General features: G+C 34.8%; 2 protein-coding genes across 3 annotated transcripts; both read right to left on the bottom strand.

Annotated features, from left to right (window-relative positions):
* LOC123702526 lies at positions 1–27,692 on the bottom strand. Of its 2 annotated transcripts, none has more exons than XM_045650303.1 (7): positions 26,804–27,692; positions 2,309–2,677; positions 1,747–1,922; positions 1,474–1,647; positions 753–944; positions 483–590; positions 1–266 (listed from the first exon to the last, which is right to left on the bottom strand). In XM_045650303.1, the coding sequence occupies exons 3-7, from the start codon at positions 1,757–1,759 to the stop codon at positions 130–132; spliced, it is 624 nt and encodes a 207-aa protein (XP_045506259.1). In that variant the 5' UTR covers positions 1,760–1,922; positions 2,309–2,677; positions 26,804–27,692; the 3' UTR covers positions 1–129. The 2 variants fall into 2 exon arrangements, with proteins under 2 accessions (XP_045506259.1, XP_045506258.1); XM_045650302.1 differs by lacking the exon at positions 26,804–27,692 and adding an exon at positions 3,742–4,389 and having other exon boundaries at positions 2,309–2,680.
* Positions 17,249–21,654, bottom strand: LOC123702562. Its single transcript, XM_045650339.1, has 10 exons — positions 21,253–21,654; positions 21,081–21,173; positions 20,750–20,990; positions 20,528–20,611; positions 20,338–20,412; positions 20,179–20,247; positions 19,397–20,089; positions 18,850–19,105; positions 18,523–18,711; positions 17,249–18,343 (listed from the first exon to the last, which is right to left on the bottom strand). Exons 1-10 carry the CDS (start codon positions 21,270–21,272, stop codon positions 17,268–17,270), a joined length of 2,796 nt encoding a protein of 931 aa, XP_045506295.1. The 5' UTR covers positions 21,273–21,654; the 3' UTR covers positions 17,249–17,267.

Below are 27,692 nucleotides of genomic sequence, written 5' to 3'. Positions count from 1 at the left end.
TTGATTTGTAATATTTTTAATGAGATTATTTTGAAGCCTCATAGTGTTTTATCTTAAGATCTAATAATAAAAGCTCCTTTTCTCTCACATCTTCCTTGTGTTTATTCTGTTTGAGTAACTCTAACAGTTCTATTTCCTGAATTTTTCTTTATGTTTTAATTCGATTTCTAGGCATTTTTTCTGCAGTTCTACCAACTCTAGTTTGGCTTCAGAAAGTTGTTGAAAGCTGTCTTTTACTGATGTCTTGGATTTGTTTCCTCTGTGACCTGAAAGTAGCATAATATGTAGATAAATATATAGGAACAAGTATTATCTATGAGCACATGGATAATAGATACTGACAAAATAAACATAAAATACTTGTTTTAAAAGGCAGCAAAATTAAATGCATAGTTAAGTGATATCTAGAAAACTAGTCAAGTACAGTGCTTACTTAATTTTTCATTAAGACAATAATATTGTACTCTAATCATGATACTCACTTGAGAGAGCAGCTTCTTTTTTCTTACGCAGAATTTGCACTCTTGATTGTACAGGAGTGCAAGATGTTGGTTTATCTGGTGTAGTTTCAAATGACTCTGGAGCAATATCTGTAATATGACAGTTGACAATGAGTTTCAGTTATGGTTGTAAAAACTTATAGCATAAATTAGCCCAAAGATATAACATACTACATTACATGATTTTAGAAATATAAATACTTTAGATACGCTATTTAAAATAGTGTGTAATCGATCAGCTCATCATCTTACCCGATGTAAACTCAATAATATTTTCTTCTATTGGCTTAATTCTTTCTTCTTCTGCTAAACTTAATTGATACTGCGACATCAGTAAGGCATCACTATCATAAATAGTGAAGAGACCATCAATTTGAGGTTCTATTAACTTTTTAATTGAGTTTAACGGATCATCTTTATATGCTGGATTAGGAGGGCCACCACCTAAATAATAAATAAATAAATATTATAGGACATTATTACACAAATCGACCTAGTCCCACAGTAAGCTCAATTAAGGCTTGTGTTGTGGGTACTAGGCGACGATAAATATAATATTTAATAAATACATATATAGATAATAACACCCAGACCCAAGAACAAATAATTGAGTTCATCACACAAATATTTGCCCTGACCGGGGATCGAACCCGGGACCGTCGGCTCAGTAGGCAGTTACTTTACCACTGCGCCAACCGCGTCGTCAAATATAAATAAAAGGTTATAAAACATTAAATCCTACCAATAATATAGATGTGAAAGTTTGTGAGGATAGATGTGTGAATGTTTGTTACACTTTCACGCTTACAGTACCGGATTTTGATGAAATTATGCAAAGAGGTAGATATATATAGTATGGAATAACTCATGGGATACTCTTTTTTACACTTAGGTATGCGGGCGGGGCCGCAGGAAACAGCTAGTAAATTAATAAAAGTACAATATTAAAAACTAATTTAATGTAGGTACAAACCGGTTCCCAATATAGCCTTTTTGGCCTTGTTGTCTTCTTTTTTGCATTCCTTAACTAGTTCATCAAAACCTTTTTGACAAACCTCTATTGGTTGCTTTACTGTCACTGCTACCTCTTCCCAATTTTTTCCATTTTCTTCTATAGCACTCACCAAAGCATCTCTGTGTATAGGATCTAGAACATTGAAAATACCATAAATAAATATTATTCAACAATAATTACTTACACAATATTGATTTTATGAAATTAAATAAACAGGGCCTATGTACTCACCTTTTATCAACATCTTTGCTTCAGAGTGTTGCTTTTTAAACTTGCTTTTTACGTTTCTGTAGCAACTTAAAAGGTTCTCCGACTAACTGACTTGACTCATACACTCGAACTGTCGACTCGACACGCCGACTCGAATCACAGACTCATGCGTCTGTACAATGTTGAATCAAGCAAGGCTATAAAACACGTCAGACGGACAGAAGGAATTAATGATGCATTGTTGTAAGCACTGTCTAAATATGCACAAAATTAGATAAGTTCATTATCAGATGTAAAACAGATTAGAGACCTTCTCTATTTATTTGTAAAAAAGCGAAAGCAAAAGAGTACAAGCTCTTAGGCGATTCTCAAACTACCACGCGTCCCGCTCCGGGTTGCGTGAGTTGCGGGAGCTATCGTTGTATGTAAGCACGACCGTTTGTATGGAAATCGCGCAAGGTATGGCACACTGCCGCCGCACCCGCATGCGGCGCGCGCTCATACAAATTCACGCAACGCGCGGAGATGCGGAGTCAGTGTGAGAACCGCCTTAAGTACCTAGTACATTAGTAGCATTACTTACCTAAGACAGAGAGATAACCGCTCTTCAATCGAGATAGTGGGCCTGTAATTAGTTTTTTTTGTTTTTCTATATATGGCCGCAACACATTTAATAAGTTTTGAAACTTTTGGTAGTCCATTTTGTAATAATCATAAAACTTTTCTGGATAGTTGACAATGTGGTCAAAAGACAACGTATGAAATTCACCATGAATACTTCTATTTCTCCAAAAATTATGCACCCAAAAAATACTCCTGTGTGATGTCTTCTTTTTAATTTTATTTTTGTAAACTTCTTCCTCTTGCTACAGAAATTTAAGTTGCTTCTGTAATAGAGGTTTTTGTTCATGTCTGCAACCTAAAATGTATCGTCCAGTCGTGATCCCCGTCTCTGCTGAAACAAACAATGAAACCCTTGTTTGTTCTGATGATGATGATACACGTTTAAGTAACTTCAAAAGTTCTTTGATAACTCCTTTAAAAGAGGTAAAGTTAATAGATTTAACTCAGCCACGTGACAAAAAAAATTTATGATGTTGTTTACGGTACATCTAACATTTCTGATGATGATCTCCCACATCAGTCTTGCTCTGGACTGAATAAAGAAAATTGCATGGTATCTAATGGAGATTTTTTTATTGTAAACGTGCACGCCACCAAAGGGAAAATTTACAAATATGCGTGTATTGTAAGAAACCTCGATGAAGATGTCGAAACATTTGTAACATTTCTTAGAAATGTCAAATACTCTAAAATCTTTCGGCTGGATAAAACCGACGTGTCTTTTATATACTATAGAGACATCGTCAAAATTCTCGAGAAACCCTCGACTTATATCAAAAGGGGCCAAACATATTACAAATTCAGTAAACCCATTGATATTTGTGAAATGTGATAATTAACCAACTATTATTTTGCTTAAGATTGTATTATTAATCTCAAGTGCCATATTTCTTAAGAGGCCGGCGGACGACAATTTTTCCATACAAACGTAATACCAAAATCATTTTCAGTTTGAGCATATTATTTCCACTTTATTGTGCTGTTATTCGGAATTAGACAGTATTTATCTAGGTTCCCAAATGATTTTTATTGCAAAATACTTAAATACAACGAATTGTAAACGATTTGTATTTCTCACATTTTTAAAGTATAAATGATATGTTTTCTACTCATCAATTCTGTATTAAAAACGGCAATATCTACACTAATATTATAAAGAGGAAAACTTTGTTTGTTTGTTTGATTGTAACGAATAGGCTCATAAACTACTGGACCGATTTTAAAAATTCTTTCACCATTCGAAAGCTACATTATCCACGAGTAACATAGGCTAGGTTTTATCCCGGAAATCCCACGGGAACGGGAACTATGCGGGTTTTTCTTTGAAAACGCGGGCGAAGCCGCAGGCGGAAAGCTAGTTATTAATAAAATGTAATTCGAAACATGGCTTACATTGTTAAGTTACACAATAATATGCAAAAAAAAATTGCAAAAGCATCAAGTTTTCATTCTTCGTTTTTGGTATTACGGCACACATCCAAATTAATCACAAATTTTCATCGGTCGTCGTGCTGTCGCATCAAGCGTGGGGCTGGAGAATAAATAAAAAACTGTTAGAATGACCGCAAGTAAGCCCTGTTTACCCCTAGGGTAGCCAGTGTGATTGTAAATTTGTCCCCTATTGACGTGCATTAAAAAATCGACTGTCAGGTACTTTTATTATAGTGGGGACAAAATGATACCTACTGAAATAGAAGCACAAGACAACAGCACAAATTTTATGTTATCTGTATCTAAATGACATTTTTTTTATATTTTGCAAATAACATACATATTTCTCTTTACAGGTTTCCGTCCAATCTAGCGGAACGTGCTAAATAGCTAAATGTAGAATTAAAAATATCCTGTTTTGAAAAAGTGAAGATATGCAACATTCATTTTAAACCCGCACTTGGCCAGTGTGTGATGGATGGCCTGTAACCTCATAGGAGGCCATGTCCTAGCAGAGGGAACGTAATATATTATACGTTACGGGAAATAAAATGTATGGGAGGGTTTAAAGTTACATTTTTAGATATTTCTCGTTATATTTAAAAAAGTTATTATTGTTATTTTACTCATTAGGTAAAGTATCATATCGATATCAGTTTAAAGTTTTTTGATACCTGCAATAGTTACGGAATAATCACCTGTGCAAACTTAACGATTACACCCTGAATATATATATTTTGTTTTTTATTGTATGATAGGGAAGCGCTAGATACAATTGTTGATGCGTATCGTCAGGACCGACGGTACGCACTGACGGTCGGTCAAGCTCTGCAACCAGCCTCTCCTCAAATGACTGGACGTAACGCCAAATTATACAGCAAAATGTCAAATTATAAAGAAAAATCCCTTGTATATATATTGTAGTACATAGAACCAGTATTTTTTTTCTTAATACGTATGTGTTTGCCGTCAAGGCTACCAATGCAATTAGGAAATTGCCATTTCTCCCAGAAATCTTTTGCTATACTTTTCCACATTTCAGTTGTAGGTAAAGGCATATGTTTTATTTATAAAGTCTTCCAAATGGCAGTACACACTTCTTTCACTATGTTTGAAATGGCAGTTTTTGATATACGGAAATTGGATGAACTTTCTATATGGTGTTCCAGTAACCAAATATCTGTAAATAATAATATTGTTTTAATTTCAGCTGATGATGTAAAAAAGAAGTGGAAGAATTTAAGAGATTCCTATAACAGAGAGCTTAAATAATTAGAAAAGCCAAGATCGGGTTCGGATGCAGATCAATATGGTCAATATCAAGGCGATTGGCCACATTTTGAATCAATGTAATATACAAAATAAAATATTAGATGAAAGCGACATTATCGATGATAATACAATGGTGTCTATTCTTTCTGAGCAATCGTAATACAATACACAAACCGAGGAATCGCAGTTCAATACAGATGATATCAATTTGGCAACAATTGATGGCCCTACGACTGATGCTGTAACTCCACAAAATTCTATTTAGGCACAGATACTATATGATACCTCGACACCTGGACCGGCACATACCCCATCGCGAGCTATTGGAACGTTGGCTAACCAAAAGGTACAAGAAGGTGCAGCAAAAAGTATTGAAGAAATCTTAATAACACTCGAACGAGAAAAGATAGACCTAATGAAGAAAGATTTAATTAAGACTATGACGACTTGAACTGGTTCAAGTCTAAAATACCGTATATGAAAAAGCCACCATCTCTGAATAAATTATTATTTCGGACTCAGGTTCAGGAAATGCTCATCAACGAAATATCAAAACTGAATACCCCATCAAACACAGAATCTTCAATGATGGGTTACTTCACTTCTGGTTAATTCATGTCAGTCATAATTTCATAATAATTAAAATACATATTTTCAGTAATACAATATTATGTAGTTTCATTTCTATGTACTCACCGCAATGTCAAGAGTAATCTTTCTTCAATAGAAATAGGTTTTTGAAAATATTAGTAAATGTTTAATTAAAAAATTGATGATAAAAGATGTACTTCTACTATTTCGAAAATAGTTAACACATTGCAGTGCTTAAAGTTTGCTTATATCGCTTTCATATTTATTTTTTATTCTAGTTGGGACTAATTGTTTTACAGATTTTTTTTTCAAAAAACTTTCAAAAATTCGTTAGCAAGTACTTTCGAAGAAAAATCACAAATTGTGAGTTTGGCTTTGACATACGACGTCAGGTTATCTCTTATCTGAAAAATGTTGCCATTCATGATATGCAAAGCGATGCGGATATTGAGGAAGGATTTCAAAACAAAATCGAGTTAAGAGCAAGAATACAACCGGTGTAAAAACTTACCTAAAATGGAGGTTGCGAACTCAATGAAAATTGAGAAGTTTGATGGAAGAAATTTCAAGTAAAGTGTGCATTATGAGCAAAAGGATTGAATATAGAAATGACAAGACCTGCAGAAACCAGTTCGCAAGTGCAGTGGGACATAGATGATGGCATGGCCATGTTTATTCAGACATCGTCCATGAATTTGTTTCAAATATCTCTAATAAAAAACTGCGAGACTGCCAAGCAGGTGATGACAAAATTAGAAGCCATCTATGAACAAAAATAACAAGATGTTAATAAGGCCGTCAGTGCAGAATTAGCCTTACCAACATTTTGCTTAATTCTAAGTTATATGCATAAACAAATTCGAACTTCATATTTCTATAGTGCCTATCCATAGTTTTCCATGCACATAATTGATGGCACAAGGTAAAATGTTTTTGTATAACAAATTACTTCATTAAATAGTTACTAGAGTGTAAAAGTGGCCTAACCCCTTAATTTTTAAGATTGATCTTAAATTTTTAGTTTGTGGACATTCCTACATGTCATGTGACCAAGATTGCGGTATTTTAAAAACATTTATGTACCTGAAGTCTAGAAACAAGTTATTTTAGAATTTATATTTTTTGGTTTTTATGGCATTCAAATGCTTTATAAATATTAAATATAAATTTATAAAGAATAGAAAAAATTCGATCACGAGGCGGGACTCGAACCCGCATCCTTCGCGCCATTCCGGGGCGGATGCCTAACCAACTCAGCCACTCGTGACCCGCCCGAGTAATCGAATTTATTCTATCCTTTCAGTTTTATGTGTCTTAAGGGACACACCGCGCGCCATCTATTGAGATGATTTAACAACCATCTCAACCAATATGAAGCACTTTTCAGTGAATACAATATTGTAACGATGGAACACGACCTTTTCTTGAATTTATATTTTTTGGTTTTTATGGCATTCAAATGCTTTATAAATATTAAATATAAATTTATAAAGAATAGAAAAAATTCGATCACGAGGCGGGACTCGAACCCGCATCCTTCGCGCCATTCCGGGGCGGATGCCTAACCAACTCAGCCACTCGTGACCCGCCCGAGTAATCGAATTTATTCTATCCTTTCAGTTTTATGTGTCTTAAGGGACACACCGCGCGCCATCTATTGAGATGATTTAACATCTCGTGATCGAATTTTTTCTATTCTTTATAAATTTATATTTAATACAAGTTATTTTAGTTAAAAAACTAAACCCTTTGATATAATTTCTATGACTAGATACTTTTTTTCTCAAGCAAGTCATTAGAAAAAAAACACTGTCGTTGAATGGCTAAAGATGCAATGGTTAATGTTTTGTAAAATGCATTCTTTTTAAACTGTATTTTAAATACTCAAATAATGGTGAGGTTTTATTTGGAGTGGCTGACCTTGAAAGAGGAACTGAATTTTTAGATTAATGGCATAAATGGCCTATCCATAGTTTTCCATGCACATAATTGATGGCACCAGGTAAAATGTTTTTGTATAACAAATTACTTCATTAACTAGTTACTAGAGTGTAAAAGCGGCCTTACCCCATAATTTTTAAGATTGATCATAAATTTTTAGTTTGTGCACATTGCACATTCCTACATGTCAAGATTTTGGTCTTGTGCAAAAACAGAAGCGGTATTTCAAAAACAATTATGTACCTGAATTCTGGAAACAAGTTATTTTAGCTGCCCGAAAAACTAAACCCATTGAAAACATTTCTATAACTAAAGATTTTCTCAAGCAAGTCATTAGAAAAAACACTACTAACCGCAAAACATGTGCAGACAAAGGTAAAGTTAAACATAAATGTTAATGTTAAATAAAGTTGCCATCAAAAATTATTGATAAGAATTAGAATAGAAAACAGTAAGTGAACTTATTCCTAGTAGGCTAAATCCATACGACGTCTCTATTAGAATCTCCATGTGTTTAATAGATATAAAAAAGGGAATAAATAAACAACGACGCACATGACAATATAGAATATTTATTAAACAGATGAGATTAATTAATGGAAAAAACGATTTTTAACAGAATTCCCCGCCCAATTCACAATCTCTTGCGCGCTTTAATTTTTGCGAATTCGTCTATAATTTCACTCAAATCCAAGTTTGATACCGCCTCATTTTCTATTGCAATTAACGATAAATGTCGGAGGCGATCTTGTCGAATGCTGTTTCTTAAATATTTTTTTATAATCTTCAGTTTACTGAAAGATCTTTCTGCTGCCGCGGAAGTAACAGGAATTGTATGAAACAGTAGCATCGCTGTATACACTTCCGTAAGGTCACATTCGAGCACGCCAAATTTTGTTATAATTTCTTTGTAAAGTTGGCGAATAGACCACGTCTCCATCAAGTGAGGGAGAATCAGATGATATACATTAAGAAATTGGAGCGAGAAATTAGGTCCAATTATATCGCAATATTTCTTCTGAAACTGATCACATTTCTCGAGTAAAATCGTTTCATTCCAGCTAAGCAAGTTTTTTGGCATCAGGAAGTCGAACGATTTACAAACTGCACTCATACCAATAAAACGCGCATCTAACTGATTGATTATTATTTCGAGTACATTGTTGAAAATAGTTACTATAAAGACTTCTTCCTGGTTTTCGAATCGGTGATCAGAAGCCAATTCATCGAAATGCTTTTTTAGTTTTTCTTCGTCGCTTTTCTGGAAAGGTAGGATCGATATCGTATTTTCTCTCGGTTTCGGTCCTGGATTTGAAGGACTCGAAGTCATTTCTATACTTTTTCAATTTATCCGTTGTTTCGTCCAAAGCCTTACTCGCTTCATCCAAAACGATATCACGTTTTTGCAAAACTTTGGAAACATAATTGATGTTGTTCAATACGCTGTGCATGAATTCACAAAGAAATACAAACTCAAAATCCAAGGGTTTGTTTGGACCACAAATGATTTACCTTTTTTAAAAGGCCTAGGCAATATACCATACCAGCCTATCGGTAGGTCGTTAGTTAATATTGAGGTTTAGGAGTTACTGAAAAAGATATAGAAATATTAGTTACTAGCGGTCCGCCCCGGCTTCGCCCGTGGTACATGTTTACGTTTTCTCTACATAAGAACCCTCCTCGTACTTCAAGGAATATAATAAAAAAAGAATTATCGAAATCGGTTCAGCCGTTCTCGAGTTATGCGCTTACCAACACATTTTTAAAATAACGGTATTCAAAATACGCACGAACAAAACTATCATTTTATAACCAACGTACGACTTTGGCGCGACTGGTACATACTTACAACTTTTGAAAAACAATAAAAAATAGAGTGAAGTTTACTCTATAAGAAAAAGTGTATTGTATTGGTAAGTAGTTCTAATTTTTGCTTTTTCTGGTTTATTTTCTCATTTTGCATAAATTCGATAGTTTTCGTCTCAAAATTCATGTGTCACAAAAATAAATTGTCTATAAATATATTGTATATAATAAAATGTCTCACGACAAAATTAAATGTCTCACGACAAAATAAATTGCCTTATAGTCTTAGCGGTAATTTGGTGGCGGATGGGTGTTTATGCATGGCTTTATATGTTTTTTACAGAGATGGCTGCTAGAAATTGCAAGGACGATGATATAGAGGATATACTTCGAAGATTGGAAGCTGGTGAATTATCGGAGGATGAAGGCGAGTCCGATGGAGACGACTTAGACTTCTATCCGTCGAGAGATCTGCTGCAGGTGCTAGAAGATGAGCCGACGGATGACGTAAATAACTCAGATTCTCCTAATTCGAATAACAAAAGTACCAGTAATGACAATCAATCAACTGTTTCTGGACCAAACCAGCACATTCCGGCGAGTACACCTATCAGCAACCGACAACTTATTTGGAAAAAGCAAAGCTTTCAGTTTAACGAGAATAAAATATTGTTTGACGGCAATACTGCTTATCTTTCCGAAGTAACAAGCCTAGAGACACCGTATCAATTTTTTTCCTAGGTACTTTTTTACCGATCAAATTTTTGAACACATAGTGCAAGATATATATAATAGGTACAGCGTACAAAAAAATCCAGCTCGACCGGAATCAATTACGACCACAGAATTGCGTCAGTATTTAGGAATACTCACATTTATGTCCGTTTTTCGATATCCCAATATACGATCATATTGGTCAACAAAATTTGGATTTGCCCCTATTTCTGAAACCATGTCACTTAACAGATTTGAAAAGATAAGAAGTTTCATTCATTTCAATGACAATGACAAACATTTGCCTACAAGCCATATCAACCATGATGGGCTCCATAAACTAAGACCAATAATCGATCTAAATAACAGATTTGGTTCGTTTCCAATTTCCATAAGAGCAGAGGTTATCAGTGGACGAGCAAATGTGTGCCACGAAAATAGGGTATTTTTTAAAACAATATTTACCAAATAAGCCACATAAATGGGGCTTCAAGTTATTCGTTATGTGCTGCTTGCAAGGCTTTGCTTACCAGTTTGAAATTTACTCTGGTAAAATGACACACGAGCGTCTCCCAGCAGAACCAGAGCTTGGTGTTGTTTCAGATACAGTTATTAGACTTACACGTGGGGTGCCGAGAAATCGGAACCACATAATCTATTTCGATAATTATTACACAAACTTGCCCCTGATGCACTATTTTGCACAGCAAGGAATTTATTGCCTAGGAACAGTGCAAGGAAATAGGTTAGGCAAGAATTGAAAATTACCAACAAAATCTGAGGTAATGAAACAATCCGTACCTAGAGGTCAGTACGAGGAAAATGTGTCCAATTACGAAGTGACAGAAGTAGCTGCGGTTAGCTGGAAAGACAACAAACCAGTTATTCTTCTGTCCACTTATGTTGGAGCTGAACCGCCGGAGACAAAATATGGAACACACAGAGAGAGAGTAAGAGAGGAAGACCAAGCTCAAGTCTGGAAGAAGCTATTTGTAAAAAGAAAAGGACAGCTAACTTACCTTCTATGCCTACCAAAGACGTTCGACTTGATAGAGTTGGCCACGAGCTTGTAAGAACAGATTCAAGAAGACGTTGTCAATTTCCTGGATGTAAACTTTTGAGCTTTATAAAATGCACCAAATGCAAAAAAAAATCTCCTAACTGTTTTTCCTTATTTCACAATAATTGATGTGTATATACGACATAAACACACCGAAAATATTATACTTTGAAACTTACTATATTTTAGATCCCTAATGCATAGTGTTTCATTTTTGAAACATAACTTTTTTTAATAAAAAATATATTAAAATATTTATACGGATTTTTTCATGAATCTACACATTATCTCAAATGTAATGTATTTTTTTCATTTTTATAAAAAAAGATCATGCATTTAAGGGTAACAATCCAGTGATTCTAGGCTTTCATTTTCAGAACGGCCGGGTATTAAAATCACTAAAACCGTAGATTAGTTGGAGATTTGTAAGACCCAAAACGATAAAATACACTTGTTATGTAGGGAGTAAAATTATTAACCCTGAAGCAATACAAACTGTCGCAGTATTAGCAAAACCTGAACGTATACGGGGTATACGGGGACAAAATGGTTCTGAATTCTATTTGTTTCCGGGAGAATATGAATTAAAAGATGGATTATCCTGTCTTCTTATCTTAAATCCTAGAACTAAGGGTTCAATTCTAGAACGTGAACAGTTCCTGATACGCAGTATGATAATGAGTAATGATTGTAATATGTAATAACGTTAATTTCACTGACAGAAATGATATATCTGAGCCTGTTATAGGGGATAACCTTAGCGAATTAGAAAAACAAATGGTGATGGACTTGCTCGCAAGATATAGCAGCTGTTTTTCTTCCTGTTTTAAGGATCTCGGATTTACATTATTCTTAGGTTATCCATTTTCCATTAACATTTTATTTTTGTTTAAATTAAATTCAAGCCAACGAAGGCCGAGCTGTTACAAATCTTAAAATCATACATTAATTGAAAATGGAGACAGAGTAGACTTCAAAAAAAAACATTGCTATATTAACAATAGTAAAAATCAAATAATTGGAGAGTCGAGGTTAATCGATGGTGTTTATAAACTTATGTTTGAAAATAAACACAGATGTTGGCTCTCAATGACTGAAGTCTGTGGAAATAGTGAATTATGGCATAGAAAAATGGGCCACTTGAACAGTGAAAAATGGAGCAGTTGTGGGCATTGACTTCAATGACAAAGCTGTTGTTGATAAATGTTCGTGCATTGTGTGTTACCAAGGGAAGCAGTCACGATTACCGTTTAACCATGTTGGTAGCAGAAGTAGTGAAGTACTTAACATCATTCATGCAGAGTGTGTGGACCTATGGAGGTGAATTCAATTGGAGGCTGCAGGTAGCATAGGGCATCACCCAAAAACCGGGTATTGACTATAAGATTGTTATTTGCACTTTCTGTACAATTAGATTTAAAAGTTTCTCATTCGGATGTTAAAACTACTTTTTTTAATGGTATTTTAAAATATATTTATATGGCTCATCCACAAGTTAATTTAGATAGTAATAATTAAAAAAACAATTGTGAAATTAAATAAAGCCATCTATGGCTTAAAGCAGTCGTCAAGGTCATGGTATGGTAAAGTTGATCAATGTTTGACAGATTAAGGCTTTAAGGGAAGTCATATAGAGCCATGTGTTAACTTAATTCCAGTATAAAGTAAAAGTTATTGTTGCTCTTTATGTGGATGATTTTTTTTGTATACTCAAACAGTAAAGTAGAACCAAATAGTTTAATTTCAGTTTTTAATACTTAATTTAAAATTAAAGATCTTGGAAATGTAAAACAATGCTTGGGAATGAGAGTAAATATTGATTATAAAAATAATGTATGTACTTTAGACCAAGAACAATACATTGAATAATTATTATATTATATTATTAGTTAAATTTAACATATTATATATGTATATGTTAAATATATACTTTACTACTATATATACTTTCTACATAATTTAAACAAACACCTTTGAGGAACATTTCATAGAACAAATCATAGATTCCTCAAAAAATGGACTAATGCCCTTTCTGAAATCACGATTCAATTTGTAAAGAGGCTAGTACACCTATGGAATTAAAACTAAATATAGATTAAAATAACAATGTTAATGACACTGATAAATCCGAAAATGAAGAAGAACATAGTGAGCCTTCATTTTTTTCTATGGGTGAACCTGCTCCACCATCAAAAAACTTAAGAAGAAGGGACAAGTAACAAGACAGAACGAACTTCTCGAAAAAACTTCACGAAATTATCTGTCGCAATCATCGCAACAACATGTGTCTCCAACAGTGTCATTGCCAAATATAGATCCTACTGCTCTTTATTGGACTCAGAAGCTGAATAAATTGAATTCAACTCTAAGAGCAATAGCGCACTAGCGGCTTGGCCGCAGCGGCCAGGTCGCGGCGGCCATCGAGATAGATACCTTAGTATGAAATCGCCACAGAGCACGCGCACCTGGTCGCACGCGACCAGCGGCCACACTCAGCCGCAGCGGCCAGCGAGATCGGAGCGGCGCGTTTGCGGCAACTGAGATCTATAGTATTGTAATAAAATCACCAGTGCGGCCGCCACGTCTAGTGCGCGCACTAGACGTGGCGGCCGCACGTGTTGTAGAGCTACAGCGTGATTTGTAATTATCGCGATGTCTTTCGACACGGAAATATTTATAACAGAAATCGAGACGAGGAGGGCGTTGTGGGACATGTCCTGTGAAGACTATGCCAACCGAGATATAAAAAGGATAATGTGGGAAGAAATAATTGAAATATTTGGAAATGAAAACTTAACGAAAACTGAAAAAAAAAACGAACTCGGTAAGTAATGTTTATTTTATTGTGTTCTCAAAGCTACTCGATTTTGCCACGGGAGTTGTCCTTCACCCACGAAGTAGTCAGCAAATAGATCTCTGTTTTGAGTAGATGTTCTATTTCCTCTTGACGGCTGGCAGGGAAGTATTTTTTCAATAGTCGGAGGAATATACAAGGTTCCGCTTCCGTACGTAGTCGTGAAGGACGCAACATGCTTTTATGATTGCAAAAGCAAATTCTCTGTGTACATCAAGAGGACGATTAAAAATTCGCCACTTGTTGGCTAGTATCCCTAAAGTACATTCTATGTACCGGCGTGCACGGGCAAGGCGGTAGTTTTTTTTTTTTTTTTGAATGTAATTACAATGATTTTATTATAAATAATAATAAAATGATTGTAGATTATAATCACACCAAAGGTGGAGTCGATGAGATTGACAAAAAGTGCTCAATTTATTCATCCACTCGTAAAACACGTCGTTGGCCCATGTCAATATTTTACCGGATTTTAGATCTTGCTCGAATTAATTCCTTTGTCTTATATCAAACATGTCCAGGTGCAAAATTAAGAAGAGGCGATTTCTTATTATATTTTGCGAGAGAGTTAATTCTTCCCAGCTTGAAAGAGCGCGTATACAACGATAGATTACCAAGAGAATTCCGTCTAACAATCACAAGAGTTTTGGGTAAAGATTTACCTCCTCGTCCGCCCGTGGATCAAGCTCCAGGACCATCAGGAAAAAAGTTATGCAGCATATGCCCAAGTAAGCTGAAGAGACAAACTAGATACCACTGCTGTGCATGCATTAAGCCAATTTGCCTGCAGTGTTCTGCTCCGCAAGGATTGTCAATAATTATTAAAATAAGGTGTTGACCTTATTTTAATAATTAAAATTGTTTAAAGTTAGTTAAGACTGAATTATGCCTAAACTAACCGTATGATATCGTATGATATGATATACGTTAGTTGTTAAATATAAACCTTACCAGATTGATGTTATTAGATTTTAGTTAATTTCCAATTAAAAAAATTAAATAATTTTTAAGTACGTGAATGTTGATTTCTTTGAAAAAAACTTTATCTCAATAAAAATAAGATTAGATATAAGAATTTTTTGATGATCAGAAATAAAATTATGGTTGATAATTTATATTATATACAGGGTTAGTTTTCAAATTTTCAGAAATAGTTCAGAATCGATAAAATTTTCGATCTAATGAAAAAAAAACTTTTTTTTTTTTCAATTAGATTTCATTCCTGTCCGCCACTAAAAAGCGAACGTGTGGACATTACAAAAGCACAATTCAGTTCAACAACCTAGATAGGTAGAAGTTAGCACACACATAAATTTGGCGATGCGCGCACGCACACAAGTGCATTGATTCTCGCCAGCTAGCATGAGCGAAGTCGTTGAACTTATCGCGTGTTTACGATTTAGGAAATATTTAGGACATTTTCAAATGAATGCTATTATTGATTTATTTTTATTCCACAATAATATTTCAAATGTACCTTTGGTTTAGTATCTAGATCTTAATTTTAAATTTTGGCTGGTCATTGAATAGGGTTTAGTTACCCTGTATGTAATAATTTTGTAATTAACATTGACATAAAAAAAAAATTTGCATGCTGTTTTTTGGAAAATGGCTAAACATGTTGTACAGGTACTGTTGCGGACGGCGACTACGTGGAAAACGGCGGTTTTAATCAACAAGTGGGAACCTCTGCGCCTCAACCTATAGAAGAACCATAATTAATACTATAATTAATAGGTACTATAAGTGAAAATGTAACAGCTAAAGATACCATGCTTATTGTTTATCGCAAATAAAGAATTATGAATTATGAAAGATATGACATAGCAGCATGGAGGCATCGGTTCTTGTGGGCTACTAAACGTAGAGAAGGCAAAAAAAATATTTATCTTCACGAAACTTATGTTCCATCCACATGTGGTGCTGTCACTAAATCTCTTCGGGTAAGAGATATATTATTGGTCATGCTGGCTTCGAAAAAGGTTTAGTGCCAAATGCTCTTTTGGTGTTCAGCACATAATCTAAAAATGCATGCAATATCATAACGGTATGAACTCCCAAAATTTTAATAAATGGATATCTGAAAAACTAATCCTTAATATAAGTGAGCCCAGTGTTATTGTTATGGATAATGCTAGTTATCACTGTGTCCAAATTAACAAGGGACCAACAACTAATACCTACTAGAAAAGCTGAAATCCAAGCATGGCTCTCTTCAAATGGTATTTCATATGAAGATTATCTATCAAGCAAAGAATTATTAGTTTTAGCAAAAGAGCATACCTAAACAAGAACCGGTTTACCAAGTTTTTTTTTTTTTTTTATTATTATAGTAAACCTAGCAAAAAAAGGTTTACCAAGTTGATGAACTTTTGAAGCAGCATGGACATGAAGTGCTGAGACTACCGCCGTACCATTGCGATCTAAAGACCGCTGCATACGTGACGGGATTTTATCCGGACGGGACGTGACGGGAAGTTTTGGAAACATCGTTGCATACAAAATGTATCCAAAAACGTATATGTCACGGGAACATTGACGGGCCGGGACGATGAAAAACTGGTCGAATGTGTACGCTCATATCCAGCTTTGTTTAATTTAGCGAACCCACAATATTTAGACACAAAATATAAAAATTATTTATGGCGTAAAGTTGCTTTGGAATTATCATTCAGTGAAAACGGTAAGTGTTATTTTAACGAATATATTGTGGTATTCCTAACTTTTCACCTATGATGATTCCTGTGACACTTCATCGTGTTCTGAATAACGTATTTTATGTTTTAAAATGCCAAAATAATTTTAGTGCATAATATTTTTTTATTTTATGGCGGCATTATTACCAAAAATATAAAAATGAAACATCTTAAGCAAAGAATACTTATACTCTAAAAAGAGAAGAAGCGCCACTGCGAACAAAAAAATGTACCCCTACGTTATCTGTCAATTTTAGTTTCTGCGAAGTAGGGATAGACTGCGCTACAGTCGCAATCTAAATTTTTGGCGGGAATTTAGAAATTCTACCATTCTGTTTTTAGCGGGAAATTTAAAAATCTGCTATACGGGCCATAGGGTTCCAATAAATTCAAGTTTTAATGATTCATTCATTTTATTTCGAGCAACATCAAGTGCATTAAATTACGAAGTATTGAAGAATAAAATGTTATTACTTAGGCCAAACTGCACTATCTTGCTCGAAACAAAATGAATGAACCTTTGCCAGACTGCTTCAATAAAATAAAACAATGATTAAGAATTTTTCAATATTTTTATTTTTTTTGCCAGCTTTTTCTTGGCAGATTCAATGGAGAATTTTCTGTTCTCTAATAAACAAAATCTCCGTATTAATATTATAGCCACTGATTGCTCGATCATATTTTTATTGGCTAACTTATGTTCTGGGCATGCATTTAAAAAATTGAAATTTATTTCCTCTCTAATGAGTTTTATACAATTTTCTTTTAAATGGTCTGAGTGCGAATTTTCTTTTAAATATTTTTTAACTAGCTTAGCGGAATTTTCCACACACGCAATGAAATTATTGTTAGCATAATGAAGGCTATGTTTGCCGTCCACATATTCCTTATATTGCGTAAATAGGTGAACTTCTGTGGGCTTATCGGCAAGCATAGCCTTCTTGCAGTTATCACAATCTTTTATATATTTTTTAAAGATAAAACCACAGACATATGCACATGCTTGTGTTTCCGCTGAGCTCTCTATTTCATCATCAGACACAGAAATTATGTCATGCTCAGAGACATTGGGGCCAGACTCGGGCATTGGATCATCATTTTTTTTTGGATTGAGTTTATTCTTACAGAACAGATACTGAAAATTCTCCACTAATTCGCCATTATCATCCTCACAATTTCTGTTGTTTTTTATAATGTTTCTTAAATTGGTAATAATGCCTGTTTTCAAGCCGGCAATGAACTGAGCGACTGTGGGATTGTCATTTGAGCCACAGTTGGCTCTAATGCAGCCAAAGCAATTTTCCAAGGGATCTTGATTTATTCTCCTTGTGGCGATGCTTTTTATTTGGTGCTTTTTCAATAAGTTATCCCACAGACGCTCATATCCATTCAATAATTTCAGCCAGCCCCCTTGGGATGGTGGTTTTCTTCTACACCCAATAAATTCTAATTCATTTATAAATTTTACAGATTTCTTAAAAAAATCTTTATGTGGACTCTTTGCTGTCAAATTTGTTTTATAAGGCTTTCCTTCCTGCCTGTCGGGTGCATCTGCATTGAGCAAATCGAATAAATTATTGAAATGCTCAAGAAAAGTTGCTGTAGCAACAGCTCCTGCTGGCAGCTCATCTAAAACAATCAAATAATACAAGTTTTAAGCAAAAATATATTTTAACTAGGCAACAGCATTTCTAATCACATGGGCTGGCATAGGGCTACGCTGGACAAACACTAGTTTGAAGGCGGTCTTAACATTTCTCAAGTGTTTGTTTTTTGTTAAGTAAGAATTTTATTTTTGGTTTACTTACTAGTAGATGCCTTTGAATAAATTCCCATTGCCACGGAGTGACTAAAAATCTGGGTGGCCAATTTAACCCTCATTTTCTCCTTTCCATTGGGTTGGATGTGACGTTGTGAGAGTTTTGGGGCGAAAACAAAATGTGGGTTGCAATTGTCGAGTTCAAAGAACTGCTCAATGTGCTTCCAAGACGCAATACCTGAAATATAAAAAAGCGTTAATTTTTTTTAACATTAATATTAAGATAGATTAATTGATAGATAGTTGATAGATAAATCGTTTATTTAGACTAGATTTAGCGTTCAAGTTAGACCAGGCATTAAATAGTAGGTATTACCTGTTCCTATTGCATTTCCTGTAGTTGTAGATTGGACAGGGATGGGTAATTTCACATTATATGACATAAATAAGTTTCTGAAGCACTTTAGGAGATGCGGAGGGTCTGGCAAAGTAATTATTTCTTCTCCTTCAAATATGAAGAAAGGATTTTCTACAGTGGAACCCAAGTTCTCCAGTGCTCTGACATTGACTCCATCCATGTCGCAAACTGTTGCACAAACATTGATTCCTGTTTTGAGACATTCGTGAAGAACCTGCAATTAGTTTTAAACACATTGTTTAGGTTGTCTGGAAGAAATCACTTTCACTTTTGTATATACTGTTCGAATTTTATGGTTAATCCTATCATATTTTGTTATTCTTTCAATTAATCCAGTCCAGAGAGATTAAAAGATACAAGTAAAGTTTAATGTAAAGACATTAAACTTTACTTGTATCTTTAAAATCTGGAGCAAAGGCTCCAGTCACACTGAGCCGTGCATGTTTTTAATTCTATTTATAACATAATTCTGGAATAATACAAATTTATGTAATATAACACATACCTCCTTAATAAGGACAGTTAATCTGTCTGCAGTGACATTATCACCAGACAAATAAAATGCAACAGGTTGCTTCCATCTTCGTCTTATCCATACCAGCATAAACACCAAAGCATGGGAAGCAAAAACTTTAGATTTCCCTTGAAGTCCGTGGTCCTGATACCCATCAATTTCATCTGATTTTGAATTGTAAGATATATTTTTCATGATAGACATTTCATCAAATGTTAAAAAACACACATTACTTTCTGGGTTTTTCTTTGAAAACTTTTTAATGTTTTCAAATAACATTTTATTGATTCCTGCTTTTAATGCAAAATTCCCCAAAAGCCTTCTTAATGTTGATGGACTTGGCAAGCAAAATAGTCTGCTTATAAGTTTATATGTCCGAGGAGATTTTTTATAGAGCTCCAAAGCCAAAAACTTTTGCTTTTGGTTCCACCGTCTTGCTTGGTGCTTTCTTTGCCCATTTTGAAGATCGCCCTGGAGCATTAATGCCATTGATGGGCTGATTTTGTGTCCAAACAGTTTTTGGACATTTTCATTATCATGCAGAACTTGCAAAACATCACTCCCTTTCTTCTGTTTTAAAGCAGTTTTGAGCTTGTTAACTTGCTTCATTAAGTATTTACATTTGTTGTAAACTTTATTCTCAGAAGCTGACAGCTTCCCTTTGTTCTGCGAAGATTCTTTTTTCTGAAAGAAAATGAATTTACATTCAATAAGGTTATTTATTTATAATTATTAGGCAAGGTAGGTTACTCAGTAATGGTTATTTTACTTACCAAAAATGATACTGAGGGTTCTGATTTGATCTCTTTAGCTGGTTCTTCGGCAATCATTTGGGATTGGGGCTACAAAAAAATATTTATTTAAATAAGTTATGACGGTTTTTATACTGCCATAAGTACTCACATAATATGGCTACTTCATATATCACTTACCAAAGAAGATACTGAAGGTACTGATTCAGTTTTTATATTCGCACTTAATTCCTCAGTAACTGTTTGGGATCGGGCCTGCGGAAGCAAAAAACAATATTTTTGGTTAAGTATTTAACTTTTAAGTTGCAAAAAAAAATGTTTGTATAATGTTTGAACTTATATTATGTTTATTCCATATTATACCACTTACCGCAAAAAACCCTGAAGTTGCTGACTCAGTTTTAATCTCAGCAGTTGGTTCCTCAGTGACTGACATAACCGTATGGGACTGAGTCTGCGGAAGCAAAATGCAAATATTTTAGTTAACACTTTAATAATTGTTCTGCACTCTGTAATCATTTATTAGTAATGAGTCAGAGTAATTATTTATATCAAACATGGTAAACAAAGTTTTCAAATAAGGAATACTTACCCTTAGAACATTACAGATATTACTATGAGACGGTCCAGCTCTTGGTGAATGAAGATTTTCTACATTTTCATCTATGGATGGAGTGGCAGATTTATGAAGGCGTATTTTTGCTGGTGTTGTGTAAGCAGAATCTGCAAAATGCTTACTGCAAATTACCTTACAAGATTTTTGCAAATCGGCTAGAGCTTGCAAGTCAAACCAGTCTTTGTCTGGGTAACAAAACATTGCCCATGACATCAATCTGAAAAAAAATTGCTAATGTCAATTAATAAAGCATTATTTTAAATAATCTTTATCCAAATTAAAACATTATGTAGTTTTATGAACTTACTGGTAAACATTTTCTTTATTTTTTCCAAGAGTCGGGAACCTGTGCATCCTCAACTCAGGGTTTGATACCTGATTAGCACCACACTTGGAGCATCTGAAAAATTACATCACATGAGCCTCTATTGAAAGACCTAATGATATTTACTCCCAAAATAATAAGAACTTTTACTAACCTCCGGTACACATGAGACATGGTGAACGAAGTAAATAACACACAGATTAGGTACTTAAAAACTATAGGAGTCTATTTCTCACTAATTGTCTCAGTAAAACTGGCACAAAACTAGTCACTCACAAGTTCACAACACAATACCGTATGGTGATACATGAGCCTTGAATCACCCAAAGAAGAAATACGGAGGAGACGCAAATGCTCGACTCGACGTATTGCTGCTGCTTGAGGATTGCAAGATGAAGAAATTGAGAGAAACCGAGCAAAACATAAACCCGGTAAAACTATCTCACAACTGTTTTTATTCAAAACAAATGTCACATCGGATAAAATAACGATGTTGCCAGTAAGAACTAGGAAATTCTGCTAATAATCTTAAATGTCTACTAAATATTTTATTGTACAAAAGGAAAAACGTAAATTATTGTTTTTATACAAATAAATGTGTGTGTGTTTTTTTTTAATGTAAATTTGAGTCATATTAGAGAGAATTTTAACAGTCACAATATTTTTTAAATCTACCATGCACTCATTTTTACAAATAGCGGCCACACTTAAACTAGATCAACTATCATAAATTGTCTCTGTGTGCGTGAGTTCTCACCTACAGGGAAGTGATCACTCCCTGATCTTAAGCTTATAAATCAAAAACAGTTTAAATTCAAATAAAAATTTCTTTATTTGCAGAATGTAGATTACAAAAATCTCCTTTTTTTTCTTGATGGTCGTAGCTTCTTCGTCATCTGGAGCAATAGCAATTAAAGCCAATTCTTGAATTGAAAAATCCATCTTTCGTTGTTCACAACACTAGCACCGTGCTATTGAATCAATGCCACGGTGCGTATGCGTTTGCACCACGTTCCCGTTTTGAACGAGGCAATCACTTGCCCGTCCCGCTCACGTCCCATCCGAAGTATTTACCCGTCACGTATAAATCCGCCTTAAATCCTATAGAATTAGTATGGAGTTTGGCGAAACGCAAAGTTGCCAGTAAAAGTTTAAAGGTAAAAAAAGGTATGGCAATATTATTAGAAGAATCTTTTAAAAGTATAACACCAGAGGTCTAGAAAAAAAAAATACAGACCATGTTATTCATATAGAAGAGCAGTACTGAAAACGAGACGGAATAACTGCAGAAATGGAAGAGATCATAATAAGAGTCAGAGATGATGACAGTGATAGCGATTCTGACTCTTCATTCGCGATAGAATTTTTAGATTCAGAAAAGCAGAAACTGCGTTACATCATGTGATGTCTACTTTTCAATAAGTCTTCTTATTCTTATCCTGTTGGCAGTCAGACAAGTGACCAATCTAAGTAACCTGGTGACTTATATGTTTCTAAATTATTTATTGATGTATAAAACAATAAATATTCGTTAATTTTGTTTTATTTAAATGCATTCTAATGTATTTGTGTCCTATTGTTTCAGATCGGGGGATGAAAACATTTTTACACAAAATTCAAGTATGCAGTTGAAACGAATTCCAAAAATTTTGAATTTTTGACATCTGCACAGGTGAGTAGTCGCTTCATGACTGTCTTATCAAAAACATTGCTTTTTACGATATTTCTTATTACAACATCATTATTTCAACATCGATATTTCTTATTACAACATCATTTAGCGGCCACAGTAAGACTAATAAGGTTTTCGGAGAATTGTATCTGTACAACGACTAACTCAGCTGTATTGTAAAAAATTGAATAGGCATAATATTATGGTCATTGGGTCATCGAAAAGTGAACACGTGTCGAGTTTAGGGTCTTTTGTAATTCTTAGAAAGAAAACATGTGCATGCCATAATAGTCTAGGCTATCTCCTTGATTCTTAGTCAGTTTGTTACTTAAAAACATTTTGATTTCAGGTTAAAATTGAATCATCATATCAAGTTGAAATTATTATAGAACAACCTGAAAGCCCACCTGCCTTCGAAGGACGGAGAATCATCAACTTGATAAAAGTCTAAGAAAAACTTCAAGACATACCTACTCATGGTCCTTTCGACTGTAATCTAAAATGTGTGGATATAATTTCTGAAAAGCAAGTCGGATTGCATTCTATATTCACTCTACAATGCAAGCTTTGTACTGAAAATTTTTCCTTGTCTAGTGATGAAGGGAGTGATATGAATATTAATAATTGTGGATTGCAATTGGATTGGCATTCGCAACTGCAAGAATTTTCTGCTACTTTAATCTTGCCTTTGATGGGTGAGACAACATATCAAAAATGCCATGAAAGGATCGCTGACATGTGGGAAGGTATTTCAGCTGAAACAATGAACGATGCTGCTAAAGAAGAAAGACAGTTGGCCATATCGGAAGGTCGAGTAGATGCAAATGGAATACCAACTATAGACGTTATAGTAGACGGTTGTTGGTGTAAGAAAACATATAAAAAGAATTATTATGCACTCTCAGGAGCAGCGACTATTGTAGGTAAACGTACGGGAAAAATTATTTACCTTGGGGTAAAGAACAAATACTGTTGTATCTGTGCCCAAGCAGAATATAAAAAAGAAGACCTACGTTACCTGTTGACGCCTTGTGTGCAAAATTATTTATTACACACACACAGGCTCGCGAGTGCTCATCGGCCGATCGATTCGATCGATCGATTTTTGATCCAAAGTGAAAATTGTATAGGAATCATAAAATATTTAGGAAATTTTGTAAAATTTTCGAAGAAATCGGAGCGCAGAACACGTCCGCACACTACAGTGCCCGATCGCGCGGTGTGCCCGCGCGCTTTAATGCCCAACAGCTAAACCCGAACCGAGGTGATGTAAGCGCTTGAATATCAATGATTTTTTAATATTACTTTCTTCGGAACTTTGATATTAGCGCTTTTTTTGATGTTCGTTCTTCTTGGTTTTGTGTTTAGTTTTAATAATTTCGTAGTTTTGGTAAATTTTCTTTTGGTTTTGGGTTCAATTCGGGGGTTTAAATATTTTTGGTAGTTTTTTTGTCGGGGTTTTAGGTTTGTTTTGGTTGACGTTTGTAATTATTAATTTTATGGGGTTTAATATTTTGTAATATTGGTCTTTGTTCGTTGTTGGTTTTGGGTTCTATTTGGTATTTTAAATTGTTTTTAGTAGTTTCTTTGTCGGGGTTTTTTGTCAATTTTGTTGACATTTGATTGACTTTTTTGTGAGTCATCATGGACCCTCTAAAGTTGATTCTGGCGCGGAATTTCTCATTATGGAATTTCGCGTCAGCAATCAACACTGAGGAGGCAGCAATTTACGCAGCCAAAAAATGGCTGCTAATACCCGAAGACGTGCCAAAATGTCCTGAATGCGCCAGTCGGATGTACGCCGAAAATAAACCCACCTATAAACTGGGTAACAAATGCCAACAAAATGTATAAAACCTAACCTAACCTAGTTACTTTCCCTATCTCCTCATGTCTTTTTTATATTGTGTCAGACACTGCTTTAGCTCCGGCTCTACGGCAAGTGCAGCCCTCACCCGCCGTGACAAAGCTCGGGAGCCGTGCGGAGTACCCTCTCAGAGCGGAGCGAGCGGAGTAAGCTCTCCCTCCGTGCCTCCGGCTTTTTACATACACTCTAGGGGTAGGGCAGACAAGACCACGTGGAATCGGGGTTGACAGCTTCGGTTCTGTGGCAAGTCTTATGATAATGCAATGCTTATTTTAGCGTATATTCCATCATTGAAAAAAATTACATTTTACAATCCGTCATGTATCTTGGTAATTATCAAGTTTAGAGAAAAGTTGCCCCAACAAAACATGCTTATTTCAGGGTATTTATTACGATAAAACAATAACAAATAGGTGTTAATGATACCAACTCCATAAAAAAAATTTTAAGTCCTGCGCCCCCTTTGCTTACCTTCTGAACACTGGGATGCACTTATCATCCACATTTTGTCGAATAAATTAGATGCAGTTACAAGTCGGGAATGAGAAACGTACCGCAACACATTGAAAGACTTACCTACGCTTGAGAATCTCTTTACATTTCTTAAAAACCGGTCTGATTTGCTAGAAACAATGGAGGAAGCCAGCGCTAAACGCCGGCACAGCGACGTCACACATAATCGTCAGAAATAATTAGTTGTCAATTCTTTATCTCCTCCTACTACGAATAATAAACCACAATATGTGTATCCGTTATGCAAGCACAATCATCCAATATACCGTTGTCAGAAATTCAAGTCACTTTCATTAGAACACAGAAGGCAAAAAGCTAAGGCTGGTTGCAGACCGACCGTCAGTGCGTACCGTCGGTCCTGACGATACGCATCAACAAAATGTATGAAGATGACACTAATGCGCATGACAATACGCGTGCGTATGGTCGGTCTAGCTATGAACGGTTTTATGAATTTCCATACATACAAGCGCGACTGACGTACGCACTGATGGTCGGTCAAGTTATGCAACCAGTCTAAAGGCTTAAAATTATGTTTAAATTGTTTGCGTCAAGGGCACAATGCCAACGCATGTAAATTCGAATCATCATTTCAATAAGCGTTTAAAAAAATATTCAGGTCCTTCAACTGGAATGGAATCAATTATTCTTGTTGGAGGATTTAAATATTCAATAGAAATGCACGGCCTCATTCATAGCAGATATGATAAATTCTGGCATGACGAAATAGAAGCAAAATTAACAAGATTTTATTGTGATTGTATTTTACCTGAATTAATTGATCCAAGACAAACTAGAAAATGAGATAGAATCATAAAGTTATTTGTAATAGTCAACATTTAAATAGAATGTTTTTTTTTTCGTTATAGATAGTAATCATAATGGAAAAAAAAACATTGTTTGTTTCTTTTCTTATAAAAAGTGTCGATTTTTCTTTTAGTATTTGATAAATAATGTTAACTTTGACAAAGATTATTATTTAACCTGACTGAAATGTTCTTTTTTAAGACTAATGATATTGATTTCAGTAGGTGCGTCCTTGTTGAATATTGAATTTGAATAAACCATTTTAACTAATGACAATTTGTTGTTTTATTTATAAAGTGATAATAAAGTATAATAACTAGGGGCTAGCGCACAAGAGCAACTTTTGTCTCCGCAACTATTTTGTCTCTCCCATCAATTGTATGGGGAGTTGCGTCGCTACGTGCGCGCACTTTAAGTTGCTCGTGCGCGCTGGCTCTTATTGAAGAAACTGAATGTCAAACAAAAGGGGATTCCCCGCGCAGCAACTTTCATTCCAACAATCATTTATTTATTCACTGTTCAGTTTTGTTTACTTCTTGCTACAATGCACGCACGCACCGTGACCAATTAGCTGTTGTAATTATTAATCAAAATGCTTCGCCAAAGAAATAGTATTTGGGAACATTTCACAGAAAAAAAACATTACCAACAAAACTGGATGTTGGGTTGTAACAAATGCAAGAAAGAAATTCAAGGTCTGGTTGCGAGAATGAGAATGCATTACGAAAAGTTTAATTAAGATAAATGAATCTGTTTTATGTTGATTTCTATGAAAGAAAGTAAAATTAAACCTTTTTGTTTTATCGGAATTAGTATCTTAGAGACAGTGTGTTTTGTTAAGCATACCCGCTAATCCACAGCTTTGATTAGTAAAGACCTGAACCACCACACCTCTGCGTTCTCATTCTCTACCTGCCGGCAGTGGCGCACACTTATATTTGAAGACCAACGTCTGTAATATGAATTTTTTTGACAAAGTCCTGCAAGTTTTACTAAATATCGCTTAGATCAATTAACCTTTCAACCGTCGATATTTACGTTAAAATAATACTGTATTTATATTATTTAGTAGTCACCGTTATACTGTGTAAAAGAAGAACACTTAAAATATGAACACAATCATGAATCCGACCCACTTCTTAGCAGCCGCAGACTTCTGGGTACTTGATCATACACGGTAATATTGCAATGACAGGAAATAGAATGAAAACATTTCCTATTTCGTTTTGTTTGTGTACAAACAAAAACAGAAACTCATATGATTGTACGTTCAAATTACTTAGCGAGTATGGAACTGAGAATGATATGACATTTAGTCCTAAAATATGTATTTTGGACTTCGAAAAGGACTTCGACATCAATGTAGAGTTTGAAAAATATTTATGAAAATGTCATATTACACGTTTGTCACTATCACCTGGGACACATTTTGTATCGCCAAATACAAATTCGAGGATTGACACAAAGATACGCAACAGACTTTACTTTCAAAGACGAAGTTAAATGTATTTTAGCACATACAAACTGTCTAGGCATTCGCCTAGCGACAGCGACGCAGGGACGGCATCAAGAAACCGGCTTCCCGAACGAGCGCCGTACACTAATTCACCTAAACCCAGCGTTTCTGGTGTGCAGCAAACTTAAATTGGAGAAAATACTACTCATATTACTAGCCCATTTGCGCTCGTAGATGCCAAAACATTCTAATCTCTGAATTTGGAGATTTATTTGGAGA

This window comes from Colias croceus, chromosome 23 (genome assembly GCF_905220415.1).
Source record: "Colias croceus chromosome 23, ilColCroc2.1".
Lineage (NCBI taxonomy): Eukaryota > Metazoa > Arthropoda > Insecta > Lepidoptera > Pieridae > Colias > Colias croceus.
Note: the sequence above shows the minus strand (reverse complement) of the source record. Positions and strands in the feature narration are given on the sequence as shown.

What these genes read in the sequence shown, in the direction of transcription:
- LOC123702526 (XM_045650303.1), bottom strand. An exon ending in AAAGGCTATATTGGGAACCG is followed by an intron (nt 945 to 1,473) that starts GTTTGTACCTAC and finishes TTTATTATTTAG; the next exon opens with GTGGTGGCCCTCCTAATCCA. An exon ending in TATTATTGAGTTTACATCGG is followed by an intron (nt 591 to 752) that starts GTAAGATGATGA and finishes GTCATATTACAG; the next exon opens with ATATTGCTCCAGAGTCATTT.
- LOC123702562 (XM_045650339.1), bottom strand. Translation starts at nt 21,272, where the DNA reads ATGTCTCATGTGTACCGGAG. An exon ending in ATATCTGTAATGTTCTAAGG is followed by an intron (nt 20,612 to 20,749) that starts GTAAGTATTCCT and finishes TTGCTTCCGCAG; the next exon opens with ACTCAGTCCCATACGGTTAT. An exon ending in CAACTTCAGGGTTTTTTGCG is followed by an intron (nt 20,413 to 20,527) that starts GTAAGTGGTATA and finishes TTGCTTCCGCAG; the next exon opens with GCCCGATCCCAAACAGTTAC.